This window comes from Sceloporus undulatus, chromosome 5 (genome assembly GCF_019175285.1).
Source record: "Sceloporus undulatus isolate JIND9_A2432 ecotype Alabama chromosome 5, SceUnd_v1.1, whole genome shotgun sequence".
NCBI lineage: Eukaryota > Metazoa > Chordata > Lepidosauria > Squamata > Phrynosomatidae > Sceloporus > Sceloporus undulatus.
Window position 1 is genome coordinate 19,836,574 of NC_056526.1, and position 16,067 is coordinate 19,852,640.

General features: G+C 42.2%; 1 protein-coding gene across 1 annotated transcript in view; it reads right to left on the minus strand.

The window, feature by feature from the left end:
* Positions 1 to 3,211: 3,211 nt before the first annotated feature.
* The window catches only part of ERC1 (ELKS/RAB6-interacting/CAST family member 1), a 102,286-nt gene continuing 89,430 nt past the window's right edge, over positions 3,212 to 16,067 (minus strand). The window contains exon 12 of the mRNA XM_042467867.1: positions 3,212 to 5,343. Within this exon, the coding sequence (XP_042323801.1) occupies positions 5,316 to 5,343 (28 nt within the window). The 3' untranslated portion in view covers positions 3,212 to 5,315. The remainder of the gene's footprint in view (positions 5,344 to 16,067) is intronic.

The following is a 16,067-nucleotide window of genomic DNA, read 5'->3' on the forward strand; positions in this document are numbered from 1 at the left end:
CAATAATAAGCATTATTTATCCCAAGTAATCCTTTTGAAAAATGTGCATACTCAAGCAGCTAACATTCCTCTCATACAGTGGATCTATAACCTATGAACTGTGAGAAATGAAAGGACAGAAATGTATTAAAGGCAGAGAGAATAAAAAAGGATTAAAAAGCACAACCAAACTAGTTCACTTTCCAGTTATCATGTTTTGTGTAAGATACTATTTATTTAGTCCTCAAATTGTAAAGAAAGGTTGGTCAAGATTCTCCTTTAAGAACTTTTACTAAAACTGATCTAATCAACAGAATTTGTAATCTTGGATAAAACTTTTGCATGGCAGGCAGATAAATTAGCAAAATGGAGATTAAAGCAAGCCATGAAGCATCTCACACTATGTAGATTATACAGATACAAACACAACCATAAAGCCACAGGCACTGTGGATACAATACAAAGTACAAGTGCTTCATGAACCCCTTTTTCTTACCATTAGGCAAAAAGTGGGAAATCTGAAGCTTGGATGAGGTAATGTACAGTCTACACAATGAAGAGATTGCAGGGTTGGCTGGAGGAGGAATACAGCCAGTATACTGCCTGTCCCAATCTCACTGGTTCATCATAATGATGGATAAACTACTGGCCTGATGCCAAGGGACATTTATTCCAATACATATGGAGGGAATCAGTTTTGGAAATATTATGTTAACATCTGAAAAAGCTACTAAGTTCATTGCCCCATTACAGTGATTAAAGATTTCTCTGCTCTCTTACATGGGAAATCTAGGGTTCGGTGTTTTACCGCTGCAACTGCAGGTGCACCAGTCTAATAAAATCCTTAAATTAACATACTGACCTTGAAGTGAAGCTGAAGCAAGCAGCAATTCCAGGAGTAGGAAATGTGAAAGAGAAATTTAGAGATAATATTAGTGAAAATGTACTCAGAAGTTAACACAGCCAGATAAGTGACAGAGGAACAGCATGGACTCAGAAGTAATGCAAGAACAAAAGGCAAAGCACTTTCAGTCAAAACCACCATTTTGGTAAGCTCCCCATCAGCAAAAATCTCTTAATCAGATTTCAAGATTTTACACACAGCAAATTCCAGAAAAAGTTTTATCTTGTGCTTGCTTTTTTCTCTCTTGAAACACAGCAAAAGGAAACTTTGCAGAGATCACATTTGAGAATAACTACCTATTGTTTGAAGAAGTATTTTATATAACACAAAAGTTAATGAGGTATCAGTTCAGGGAATTCTTGACAACATTGTTCAAAATTCCCCATATGAACAATGTACCTTAACAAAAAGGTTAAAATGAAGTGAATATATTGCAAGCCTTATGTTGCTCATAAAGCTTTAAGAACATCTAGAAGTGTTGAGTGAACTCTTCATGTTTATGAAAATGAGGGTTCACTAGATTGATGTCCTTAAGGCACCTATAATTAAGCTGTATAACAGAAGATGCAATCCAAAAAGCAATAACAAACATGTTTCTTCTAGACAGTTATCTCCACCATTATGGAGCAGTAGGTGTGCTAAAGGCTATTGTTGGGAGATTGCTGCAAAGCCATGGGCTTCATGAGTTCATTATTGCCTTTTTAATATTCATTCTAATGCCTTGTTATTGAAAACATCCATGGTCAATTTCACTGATAAATATGAGATCAAGAGGAACACGTTTTAAGCAGATGGTACCAATTCATGTTATCATGCTCTTTTTTTATTTTTAGCAAGTGGAAAAACCAAGCCATGATTTTTAAATAAGGTCACTGTCATAATTCTGACAAATTTCTGTTCTTCCTGTTCAATTAATACTCTTCATTACTACACTGCTTGCTGGAAATAAATAACTCAGTGACATTTATATGTTCAGAGAGTTCAAGCATCACATGAACTGGCTCTATTTTAAACATGCTTCACTTAAAAAGAGAAAACACAACTAAGAATCTTATGGAACCTTAAAGGCTAAGATGTTTTATTTGGCAAAGAGTTGCATTTGATGATGTAGACTGGAGTTATGCCAAGGTAAACTTGTTAGTGTTTAAGGTGCCACAAGTGTTTCTTCTTTGTACTGCAAGAAATGAACATGACTAGCACTCTTCAGAAATTCTTTAAAAGAACAGTCATTAATTAATTACGAGCAAATATTTGTACTGAAACATGTTAGTGATTTTTTCTCTTAACCAGTATTACTGAAGAGCTTCTTATGGCATATACTTGCTTATCACCTTAAGCCTATCTGAAGATGTTAAATAATAAAAATAAAAAGTAAATGTGGGTATACCTTACATTAAGACTGTTGTACTCTAATTTTCTAAAATTATATCTCATTTCAAAACCATTTAATTAGATTACTCAAACCAATATCTGTTTCTGAAAACTGTAGACTGTTTGAAAGATGGTGGATCCGATATCACAAACAAATTAATAGTAATCCTATTGTGAAACTCAGCTAAAATCAGTATTCATTTTGTGAATGTTTAGAATCAACCAGAACTTGTCATTTTCAGATACATTTGAAGTGTGAAAGCAAACAGAATTTAAAGTAACACTTTCTACATAAGCCATCATGATCTTACAGCTGATTTGGGTGTGGCATCAGTATAAAATTACTATGAAATCAAATTATAGGCAGAAGAAAATACAGATGAAGAAATGAATATAAAGCAAGTTACACAGATGGACAAAAGGCACTTCCCTGTTGTATGGCAGCAGGAATATCCTCTTTGTCTGCCAAAGAAAACTAGGAAGCAAAGATGTGAAGGTTGAGGAGGAAAACAAACAAACAAACAAACAAATGGAAAATTTGTTTGGGGGAGGAAGAGTTTCCAGAGATTTACATGTCAGAGATTTAAGAGGACAAAAGGACAGGTTGCTTACCTGAGTGGTCATCTGTGTGATTTCACAGATGTTATTCTGTGCCCACACAGTGCACCTTTGGAACCTTCTAGAGCTATTATATAAACACTTTAGCTGTAGCCCTGTCCACTCTCTGAGCAACCTACTACCTAATAAACGTTCCTGCCTAAGCCCTCACTTCCATGGATACCAAAGCAGAAACCCAGGATCTAAAGAGAAGCAAAACATGATGAGGAGGGGATGGGCAGGGCTGTGTGTATTTACAGATTTCCACTCAAAGAATTACAGTTACAGATAAGCAACGTGTCCTCCTTCTTCATAGGCTCTGAAAATCACACAAATGGAAGACTAGTAAGCTACTGACCACAGGAGGGAATGCAATTCCACACAGCAGAAAAGCAAAGCACAGCCCTCCTGCCTGCAACCTCCATCTGTGACCTTGAGTCCAGTGGATAGTGAAGTATGAAAATGAGCAGTCAGGACCATGTGGCTGATGTGCAGATATCGTAGAGAGGAACCACACTCAGGAATGTAACTGAGGCTGCAATCACTCTAGTCTAGCTGAAAGACTTATCACTGGGCAGAAGGTGGCTCATCTACTAACTTGTATGCTACATGGACAGTTGCTACAATCCACTTATACAGATGCTGTATAGACACAGGCTATCCCTATTTCACAGGTGAGTGAAGGAGGAAATACAGTGTGCCCGTGTCATACGTGAATGTGCTTTATGCGGCTTTCAACATACGCTGAAAGTCACGTGGGGAGGAAGGGGCGGTGCGCACCATAGGGAGTAATGGGGCGCGTGCCCATGATGCACACGCACTGCCGCGTACACCAGCCCCATTCATTTAAATGGGGCTCAAGCATGCATGGAATTTGTTTTATCCGGGGGAGTCCAGAACAGATCACCTGCATAAAGCAAGGGTGCACTGTAACTCTGAAAGCTAGCACACTACAAACCTCCAGGCAGTTATAGTAGAATACCTGAATAGAGTTCAATGGAACAGCAGAGCTCATAGTCTGAAGTAGAAGGTGAACAGACTAATATCAGGGAGCAGAGTGGCGATCAGCAGAAGCACAGCTACAGCCCTGAAATAATGACACAGATAAGTGAAACAACTTAGAAGGCTCCTGTATTTCTCCATTGAAAATTATCCATGCATCAAAACATGGTCAGTATGGAACTAGAAACAGGTACTAACACCAGGCCCTCAGTATCAAGGATTGACTTCTCAATTGTATATTTTCCATATTGAGTAGAAAACCCTGAAGACTATGATACCTAGGCACAGAAGGATCAACATCTTGGCCTGATTCTTATGGAAGGCATTGTAATATGGTACCTATGATAAACATTCAGTTCACAAGGACTGAACTGCTATGTTTGTCTTCGTCTGTGTCCCCATATGGAGTGAAAAGATTGTGCTGACAATAGGCCTTTAGTTTGGAGAGGCAGACCTATTGAATTTCCTCTGTATGGAGCAAGAAGATGGTAGCAATTATCAGTGTTCCCTATGGAAGGACTGTATAAGGTGAGAAATGTCATCTATGATCAATTCTTGGTATGGAGGGGCTGAAATCTTTTTCTGTTTCCTCTGCACAGAGTGAAGATGGTACTTATGATTGGCCCTTGGTATGGAGGTACCGATCTGTTGTGCTTCCTCCTTATAGAGAGACAATAGTACTAATGACTGCCCGTGGCACAGAGGACAAATCTTTGTTTCCTCTGTATTGAGAGAAAGTAAGTACTGAATGACTGAACCTTGGTATGGAGAGTGCAACCTGTTGCATCTCCTCTGTATGGAGTGGGACGATGATACTAATCGCAGGCCTTCAGCACGGAGAGACAAATCACTTCCTCTGTTTCCTCTGTATGGACAGAAAGAATGGTATCTATCATCAGTTCTCAGGACAGAGAGACCAATCTGATTGCATCTCCTCTATATGGCATGTGAGGATGATATCAAAATATGTCAATGGTATGGAGGGACCAATCACCTTCTCTGGTTCCTCTGTATGGAGAGGAATAAAGGTATTGAATGATCAGCCCTCAGTATGGAGTGGCCAACCTGTTACACTTCTTCTGTATGAAGTGAGAAGATAGTACCAATGATCTGGCCTTGGTGTAGACTCTAGAGGGACCAACCTCTTCTGTTTCCTTCATATGGAGTAAGAAGATGCTACTAATGAGGAGATAGTACCAGCCCTTGGTATTTTTTTTTTTGGGGGGGGGAGCAACCACATCCTCTGTGTTGTCAGTACGGAGAGAAGAGATGATACCAATGACTGGCCCTTGGTATGGATGGACCCACTTCATCTGATTCCTCAGTAATGGAATGAAGAGATGGTACCGATTATGGACCCTTAATATGTCTCCTCCAGCAGCAGGAGTGTCAGAATGGTCTATGGCCACTGCTGATGCCAGCCTGGTTTCTACCCAATGCTTCTTAGGCAGTGTAGGATCAATCAGTCAAACGAGTCCATGGGATCGGCACTGAAGAGGAACAAGAAGCCAATGATCCATCAGACTAGACTGCTTCCCTGAGAAGCCTCTGATAGACTTTGCTCAAACAGTAAAGCTGTTAGCCTTGTCTCTATATTACAGTGGGCAGGGCTACCGCAAACATTTATATAATTGCTCTAAAAGGTTCTGAAGATGTGCTGTGGAGTCCAGAAAAGCCCATTCGTGTGATTTACTAAGACCACGAAGAACACTATTTTAATTCTAAAATACTATTTTATTGATGTCAGTTCAATAATAATTAGTTCAAATTCTGCTGGTCACATCATGCTTTTATAACATGCATAGAACAGCAGAACTATTATGGAGGCATTCTGCAATAGTATTTAAAATGTACAACTTCCCCTTTAAAGCCTATTTCAATGAAATTGACTTACATAGAAATTAATATGCTACTTTTACAAACAACAGAGGTCTAAGCAAGCAGTAGTTAGAATGAGATCTCTTGTGTTACAAAATAATGCAGATATTATTGCAAACAGCATTCCTCTTGAAGCACACATGCTATGTTTATTCCTTACAACATCCAGGAATATATCCTCTTCTGAACCTCAAAAAGCCCACATCTTTGACAACGATATTTTACCACTGGAGTGAACATTGCACAGTGGGAATATCAATGTATTTCTAGATAATGTTAGAATTAAATTCAAAAATTTCAGGTCATCTTACTATTTCAACATGGAACAATATAGTAATGTTCAAACAGGTGGATATGCTCAGGCCAGCACATTTAAATTCTTTATCAGTTGTCCTAGTGTTGCATTTTGCCTTTACTTGGCCTGAACTAAAATACAGTCTGCCCTTGGCATCCATGAGGGATCCATTCTGCCCCACCAAAATCTGTGAATGCTCAAGTTCCGTTGTCCCCAATGGCAGTGTGTGCACATGGCACCGCCACCATTGGTAACAATGGAACTTAACAGCGGTGCGGCTGCATGCACATGTTGCCACACGATAATGGGGGCTGTCTCTAATGGTGGCATGGCCGTGTGCATGCGCTGCCATTGGGGACAACGTGAGCTTACTGTCCAGTGATGCTTGAATCAGCTGATGGCAAGATACCAAGGGTCAACTGTAGTTATGCCCAACAATATAACTAATACATAGCTAAGCACAAACTTTTCTTGATATTTTTTTCAACTCTCCAGCGACAGTATTCTATTAACTTTATACTTCAAGAAACAATATTAAACTGTATACTGTATCAATAGTGTGGTAAAACACACAGGTTACCATGTTTGGTTTAAAAAAATCATTTTTATTTGAGGCCAAAGGAATCAGTATTTACGGACTTTGCATATTTGAAATTATACACACACACACCCTTGGGGTACTGAAAGGTTCCTAGCCCAACCAAGAAAGGAATAATCTAGGGCCATGAAACTTACATGCTATTCGACATATCCACTTCAAAGCTCAATGCACTTGACACAAAATTTCTCATGTTTCTTTTTAACACTTTCAGAATTTTTTTTTGTTATGTTTGGTAACTGAAATACAATCTCCCCTCCTTTCTCGCGGACTCGTGATCCGCATTCTTGATTACTCGTGGAGGGGCAACTTCCATTATCCTCAATGGGGTGCCCCTCCGTAGTGTGCGCCCCTGCGCAACCATGGGGGCGAGTCTCCATTGGGGGGGGGGTCTGGAACAGATCCCCCGTGAAGTCAGAGGGTCAACTGTACTGCTCTGCTGCTGCTATCACCTCTGGATAAATGAAAATAATTAGGAGCCCTGGTGGCGCAGTGGTTAAATGCCTGTACTGCAGCCATTCACTCAAAACCACAAGGTTGCGAGTTCAAGACCAGCAAAAGGGCCCAAGCTTGACTCAGGCTTGCATCCTTCCGAGGTCGCTAAAATGAGTACCCAGACTGTTGGGGGGCAAATTAGCTTACTTGCTGTTCACCACTATGATCTTTGGAATAGCGGTATATAAATAAAACAAATTATTATTATTAATTATTTAAAAAATCCTTCATTTCAAACTCTTTTTAAAGTTTGGAAATAAGAAATATTTGGAGGGAATAGAGCGGATGGTCTATGCCCTTAAACCTCAAATTCTTCAAAACTTCAGTCTTGCCAGCCCTGTGGATAGGTGTATTGTCCTGCAAAAAAGGAATGCCTTTTCACAGCTTCCCTTGCTGTTTTCCCATCAAAATAGCTTCCTAATCCAAATAAATTGTGGCCATCACCTTTCCAGCTGATCTTTGAGTCTGAATTTCTTTGGCCATGGAGACACCTGAGTGTCATCACTGCAAGGACTGTTGTTTGGTCACCGGATTATAGTGATGCAACCATGTTTCATCAACAGTAATAAGTCATTCCAAAAAATTATCACTCGATTGCACAAAATGTTGCAAAATCAACTTGGAGGGATTCACTCAATTTCGTTTCTGGTTAGCACTGAAACATTTCAGCACTCACTTTGCTGATAGCTTCTGCACAGCCAAATGCTCGTGAATTATACACCCACTGCATTCTTGAGATATCTCTAGTATCTCAGCAATTGTTTTAGCTGAGATTTGCCAATCAACCAAATCAGGTCATGACATGCTCAACTATTTCAGGAGTTGATTCTGTTGTTAGCCTTTCCAAACCTTTTTGCATCTTCGGTCTCAAAATCTCCATACTGAAAATTGGCATATCACTTCCTCAAAGTTGAGTATGATGGGCACTTGTCACTCAGTGTCTGTACCACACACTCATGAATTTCCTTTGGATTTTAATTCCACATGAGCAGGAACTTCATGAACTTGAAATTTTTCAAGTTGAACTTGAAAATTCCACACTTTTCATTGACATGATTACATCAATGATCTGAAAAAAATTCATAAATCAGAGCTACAATCCTGCAAATTGGCAGTTTATAATTTGAAAGAACACTCTCAAACTACAGTGACAAATAATGTTCAGATTTTAGGAATTGGTCTGGTCTGAGAACTTTTCAGCACCCCTTTGTGTGTATATGTGTATTCTATAAATTCCACTTCTTCATGCCCACCAAGGTTCTATCAATCACCTCTTCTAATCAGTTTTAATCTGTATGCCACTGAAGAAGACCCATCAAATTTTAAGAGTATCTTTTTGGTGCAGAGTGGCAATGGCACTTTTGTACTACAGTAATTGAAGAATATTACTTACATTATTCTGTTGCTAAATTATCATAAATCCATTAAAAAAATCAACATGCTTTATTTATTATTGGAATACAAATGAACAGCTGAATAAGCATCAGAATATGCTGGTGTTCTACCAGGGAAACTCACAGAAATATAAATATGGAAAAGGAGATAGGATTGTTAAAAATGCAAATTATTTTGAAATGCTGACCTTCTGACACAAGCAGATCTAAGGTTCATAGCAGTACACGAGGATTATATTGCATTGTTGAAATGCAATTAATGAGTGCATGCACAGACACAAACTGTTCATTAAAGCAAATCCTAGGAAAAGTTGCAGCCAGTTAGGAGAAAGCAGCATTCCAGCAGCAAGAAATATTACTTTATAAGAAACTCACTTTCCTAAAAAGTCCCATACAAACGCACCTACAGGTTGGGGTGCAGGGACATACACCTGGCATGGAGATAGTCTATGCGAGGTATGTCTTTTTGGGAAGAGGCATTGTGAATAAAACCACAAGTGCAAAAGAATCCAAGAGAGCCAGAAAAGACACACAAAGAAGGGAAAGCACAAAAGAAACATTAGATGATTGTGAGATGACAATACAGAAGTTAGCAAGAGGAACTGGAAAAACAGACATTTGATAGGTGAACAACACTATTTTTTTTAAAAGGCCACTCACAGAATTGCATAAAAACAAAGTCAATCACAAATCAGGTGTGTGTTCCTTTAACTTACTGAAATTTTTACCTGGTAAACAGTTAGCTTTCTAGAGAGGAAGTTGCACTGAATACAATGAAATTTGATGTCTAAGAATTACATGGTAAGTGAGCTCCTTTTACCATTAAATTTCTTCTTCCGTGTTTATTGTCCATGTTGTGCTCCTAGCATTCTTTCTGAGAAAAGTTATTAAAGGTTCTCTTGATAACTTATTCAACTTGTTTTTGATTCCCTGAGTAAAGGAACAGTTAGGTTTCAAGTCAAATGACTTTCAGCCAATTAGTTGCATGACTCTAAGCTGAGTGCTCTTGAAAATAGTTTACAGACTGTGACTGGCACAAGAATATGATAACTAGAACATCTGTGAGAACTAGATATTCAGATTATTTCATATTTATTCCTAATCTGTTACATTGGCTTTTTCAATTTAAGATGCCAATTTTGACCTTTAAATCCCCATTTGGTTTTGGATCCTATTAAATGAAGAATTCCTTACATCAATATATGTCTGCCCATGCATTAAAGGGCTCCACTTTCCAGTCCGTTAGTAAAAACTATTAAGACTACCATTACGACGTTTTCATCAGAGGATCCAATCCCCAGGACTCCCTCCCTAGGAAAGTATGCATGGCCTCATCACTGCTGGCTTTCAAATATATCCAAGGGCACCTTTATTCTGATCTGCATTTAGTTCTTGAAAAAATCTTTAGCTTCTGCCTACTGGTGCTGCTTTTTTATTCAGTTCTGTTTCTGATTATAATTTTATTTTCATGTTTTATCATCCTGTTGGTTGTCCTGTCAGGGCAACAAGCTTGTAAGGGAGCTTAAAATATTTTATTTTTTAAAATAGTGCAGTTTCTTGCATGACTCAAAGAGCGGGGAATATCATCACAATCAACTATGCTCTGAAAAAAGCACTGGTTGTTTTATGATGTCATAAATTTACAGCGCTTCATAAATAAAGGTTAATAATAATAATAATAATAATAATAATAATAATAATAATAATAATCATCGACAGGTGGAAAGTGTGGGATAGGCAAGTTAAGATTTGAAAAATGCAGTCTACTTTTTTCCAGTTTGAAATGTTATGGATTATATTCAGCTTCAACAGCCTTCACTGAACAGTCACCCTGCAAGACACAGTTTACACTATGAATACAGTTCTGGGTACCACAATACAAGAGGGATATTGACAAGCTGGAGCTTATCCAGAGGAGGATGACTAAAATGGTGAAAGGCCTGAAAACCATGCCCTATGAAGAACGGCTTAGGGAGTTCGGTATGTTTAGCCTGGGGAAGATAAAGTTAAGAGGTGACATGATAGTTATGTTTAAATAGTTGAATGAATGTTATATCGAAGAAGGAGCAAGCTTTCTTTCCTGCTACCCCAAAGACTAGGACACAGGACAATGGATTCAAAGTACAGGGGGGGGGGGGGGAAGATTTTACTTAAACATTAAAAGAGCTTTCTAACAGTAAGAGCTATTCAACAGTCAATATGCTGCCTAGGAGTGTGGTTGGGTTTCCTTTGAAGGTTTTTTAAACAGAGACTGGATAGCCATTTGTCAAGAGTGCTTTAATTGTGTTTTCCTGTACAGCAAGAGAAACTCCTCAGTTTAGCATCAACTTCAGAGCACATTTATAGACATTTGCTTTACATCAGCATTTCTATGAACATTGTTTCAAAAATTACTTCTCCTACTATTTTGAGCAGTGATTCCCAAAGTGGCTGATATGCCCCGCAAGGGGTGTGTGTGGAAATCCAAGGGGGTGTTGAGGGGAAAGGGGGACAGCAGGGGTGGCAGTGAGAGGTAAAAGGGGTGGCAAGGGGCCTCCAGTCAAAGTATTAGTGCACAAAAAAGACAAGGGGAACCATTGGCCTTAATGTCCATGATGAGGGTAAGAGTTATATGAAACAGCCTTTCGGGGTCCCTTAAAATCACTGCACAGTCCTGCAGATCACTTGTGTGGTGATGTCATTTCCCACTCTTCACCTCCCCACACGAGCTCACTCTCTAAGCCATTTCTCTCGCTAGCAGCGGTGGTTTGGAAATTCTCATGAGGCTTGCATGCAGGGTGTTGCTTCTGTGGTTATGAGAAGCATTATTTTGGGACAGACTGCCTACCTGCCTGCCTGCCTGGAGCGAGGAGTTAGAGCACATGGTGGTGAGAGCCAAATAGTGACAAAAAGGAGCTTCCAAATTTGGGACCCTGCTTCAGTTTGTGAGCTTTGCCAGGATGATGCCAGAGAGGATTACTTGATTGCCTCAATGAAGAAAATTCTCCTCCTGTACACACCGGCCTTAAAGGCCGGGTTGGGGGCAGAGTCAGGGTGTAGTATCTATAGGGTGCATGCCTTGGCTCCGCCCCAGGACAATGTGATGCCACTTCACACAGTGTGCAACATCACAGCTCTCCCATGACAAAGCGCCAAAGAAATGCCGTAAAGCCATGCCGCCACATCTATTGCACCCTTTCCAGGGCGCAAAAAGGAGGCACTTTTTGCGGCTCCTTTTTGCATCTTGGAAAGGCCAGATCAGGGCTGTGGCATTTAGTTGCCGCGGCCCCAATCTGGCAAAAATGGAGGCATCTGCAGGCTGCCCCTTAGGGACGGCCTGCACAGCCCCTAGGACTACTATTGAGCCCCTAGGAGTACTATTGCAGAGGTGATTATGTCTGAATACCATACTTCTTAGCTGTAATGTTAAGAGAAAGGTCTTCTGTAACAGACTGAGGTGGGTTACAAACCGCCGGGTTGCAGTGGTCTCCCGCCGCCGCCGCTTGCAGCGTCCGGGAGCCGCAGCTGCCACCCCGCGGGGCTCCCAGACGCTCCGAGGAAGGAGCGCAGAAATCGCGCTCCTTCCTGGGACCCGGAAGTGGTGCCGCAAAGCGCAAGGCGCGCTTTCGTGGCATCACTTCCGCCACAACACGTCTGGACGCTATGCATCCAAGACGTCAAAATGGCGGCGGCTGTGTGGAACGGCCGCTGCCATTTTGTGCGCGCTCTGCACGTACTAGGGTTAGGGGGTGGGGAAGCACTGCCCCTTCCTAACCCTAGTACGCGCTCTGCGCGTACTTTCTGGCGGTTTGTAACCCGCCTGAGTGTCCTGCATAAGGCCTGTGAGTCTTAACCAGGCATTTTGAGTCAGAGCAATGATTTCCACTATAGCCTCAGCAGTATAGTCTGCTGCATGTCAAGCAGTATTGATCTGTTGCTCTGCCTTGGTGTATGCACGAGATCGGTTCCAGAACCCCCCACATATACCAAAATCTGTGAATGCTCAAGTCCCATTTGTCCCCAGTGGGACAAAGCGCGCCACCATTGGGGACAAAAGTCCCTGGCCTCCCTTGCGTCCCTCCCTCTTACTTACCTTTGGGTCCCTCTGCCGCTGTGGGAAAAACCAGGTGGCCGAGGCCAAGCCGTGGCCTCCTCGCCGCCGCCGTGGGAGGGCTCGATGGTGGTGCTGGAGGCCTCTTGGCCCCCAAAACAGCACTGCCACTGGGCCTTTCCCACGGCGGCGGCAAGGAGGCAGAGCTGCCATGCCATAGGCCTTCAAGGCCTCCTGTGCTAGGCACCCGGCCCTTCTGCGGTGGTGAGGACGCCGGGTGATGGTGCGGGAGGCCTTGAAGGCTTCTGGCACTGCTGCGCTCCGCGCCTCCTCACCACTCCTTCAGGAAAGGCCCGGCGGCAGTGGCAGCAGCAAGGAGGAAGAGCCGACGCGCAAGAGGACTTGAAGGTCTCCCGCACCGTCACCTGCCATACTCGCTGCCACTGCCTCAGAAAGGCTGGGGGCCTCTTGGCCTCCAACACCGGTATCCGTCCCTTCTGCGGCAGCGAAGCATCGAGGAGGCCGGGTGTCGGCACTTGAGGCCTTGAAGGCCTCTGGCATGGCGGCTCTGCCTCCTCGCCACTGCCGCGGGAAAGGCCTGGTGGTGGTGCTGTTTGGGCCAAGAGACCTCCAGCAGCACCACCGTCCCTTCCACAGCGGCAGCGGGGAGGCCAAGGCTTCGCCTCAGCTGCCGACACCACCATCCAGCTTTTCCCACGGTGGCGGCGAGGAGACCAAGCAGCGCGCTGGAGGCCTTTAAGGCCTCAAACACCGGCACTCAACCCAAAAGGTAAGTAAGAGGGAGAGAAGAGAGGGAGGCAGGGAGGGAAGGGAGGAGAAAAGGGAGGAGAGGAGGGGAGGCCAAGGACTTTTGTTCCCAACGGCAGTGCACGTGCACGTGTGCCACCATTGGGAACAACTTCCGGGTTTGCCATCCGTGGATGGCAAATTCGCATACAGTGCTCCCTCGGGTTACGAAATTAATTCGTTCCGCGGCTAATTTCGTAACCCGAAAAACCTTCGTAACCTGAATTGCCATAGGCGCTAATGGAAAAAATAGCTCTCTGCTGCCCTCCGGTGGCGGAAAATAGCGCCGAGGTTTTTTCGTAACCCGAAAAAACCTTCGTAAGCCGAAACAATAAATCCCTATGGGATTTTTTCGTATCCCGAAAAATTCGTAAGCTGGGTAATTCGTATCCCGGGGTACCACTGTATAAGAAGGGCCGACTGTATAAGGGCCGACTGTATATACGCGGTGTACAGGTTTATCTTCTTATCTTCAATGTTATTTCTGATACCATATCACAGTGATTGGGGGCCGCACAAATTGTAGGACTTCAGTGTGTGTGTGTCTTTGGGGAGAGGGTGTTCATTTGCGATCTGCTTGTTGCATAGGAATTGTTCATTATGGTGACAACAGTACTGGTGGCATAGGCACTGAAACCAGATCTTGAAATCAATTCCGAAGGCTGCCAATAACATTCTGATCAGGGAAAGTGTGGGAAAAGACATGATAACGATGATATGGAGGATCCCAAGGAGTTTCATGATACCTGTAAGGATAATGGCGGTTCACAATGCTCTCTTGCCCATCAGTGAGGAGAGCAATGGTTCCAATACTTTGAGGGGGATCTATACATAACAGAAATGTAGAGGATCTCTTCGCTTGTCATGTGTCATGATAAATATGGTAATATACTGTCTGGAGTATACTGACAATAAAGTTCTCCTAATACTGACAAGTGCTTTTCAAGCAACTGAGACGAACAAGATGACTGAGAATGGTGTTGACGCGTCACTAAGATTCTACAAATAGAAGAATCAGTGTCGAGTATGAGACTCACAAGATCAAGACCTAAAAAACTGAAGTGCAAGCAATTTACAAGCTGAAGGTAATCAGTTAAAATAATGTAATCTATGAGATGTTGACAACTGATGTTTGATGATACAGAGATCTTTAACAAGGTGTAAAGGCTGCTGAACCAGAAAATATTAGTATTTTACGATTTCATTCTTAATCTTACACACTGAACTTAATCTGGAAAAGTACCAGATAAACCCTGATGCATGAGTTTCAGTAATCAATAGTGCTGAATGGACCCCTTTGGATTCAAAAGCAGTACCATTTCTGTTGTACCTGTTCAGAAATACCAATGCGGCGGAGCTTGTCAGTACTGGTTAAGGTACAACTGGGAACTGGATGGGCAGGATGATGGTTCAGACAGCTTATGGAAATGAACTGGATACCTGAACAGGATATGTGGCAATTTGATTATCTTTATGCACTCAGAGGAAGTCTGAATTTTCCTGTTGGGAGTTATATTTGACTGAATTAGGACCTAAAAAAATATCCCATTGTCTATCTTTATCTTCCCTCTTTTTTCAGCTTCTTCAAAGTCTGATTGGAATCTTCAGAAGGTCTGGACTTCTTAAGCAAACAGAAATCCATAAACCTACCAGGAACCAGAACAGGCACAAAGAGGTGGCTTAAATTATGTTTCAATTCTGAAGGAAACTAAAGTTCAAGGGACATCAATGATCTTGAGAAAATGCTGACAGACTCTATCAAGCAGCATCAGATTTTGGCTACAAGAATAGATGCTTTACCGGTCTGTTAGCAAAAAAAGTGAGAGCAGACTGCATACTTTTCATCAAGGTTGTCTGAAGTTGCTGCCAGTTTGGCTAATTTCCCCATACTTTTTGAAGCTGCCAATCAGGGTCACAGACCCCAAAAGGCCAAGGAAAATTAAACTGGAGTAGTTGTTTGAAGAAAAAACAAGTAACCCAGTGGAAGTTTCCTCAAATTCAGTGTCTTAAGAAACAAGTTCCCTCTGAGCTGCAGCGGAAGGAAAGGTGTAATGACTGGGGTCCTCCAGTCACTTGAGGACTTCTCCTGAACCATAAAGGGTTAATCTGGGGGGAGGTACATGCTAATGAGGGCTGACATCACATGCTAATGAGCTGTGACATCATAGCTGATGTAAGGTCTAACTGACCAATCAGAGAGTAGGACCGGGAGATTCAAGAACATTCCTTGAGCAGCCTTTAAAAACCCTTTGCGACCATGCGGTCCTTTGTCTCTCTCTCCCTCCTCTTGGGGGAAACCAGATGTTTTCTTTGTTCTCTGTGAGTCTGTGAGGAACAGGCTCAGGAATGCAGGTGGAGTTGGCAAGAAGCCCTCCCTGCATCCAGAAACTCAGCAAGAACTGCAAATCCCATCACTGTGTGAATAGCTAGGAAATGTGTTAGCTAGTGCATGTAGGTTTTGTTATGTTTACCTAATAGCTTGCCTGAAATGAACTCTGTGTAACTATGCTTTTCTGCACCTGCAAGGCAAGGAGGCTTTGCATGAGTGATATCTCCTATCCTATTCTATTTCTTTAAAAATAAACATCTTTCTTTTAAAAGTATCTGCTGTCTCTCTCTGCTCCTGTACACGTGCCTTAGCTCGGTTGCTGACTGCTTAAATTAGCAAGGAAAGGAAACTAGAGATCCCTAGCAAGTCTCAGTGTGTGCTTAGGGAA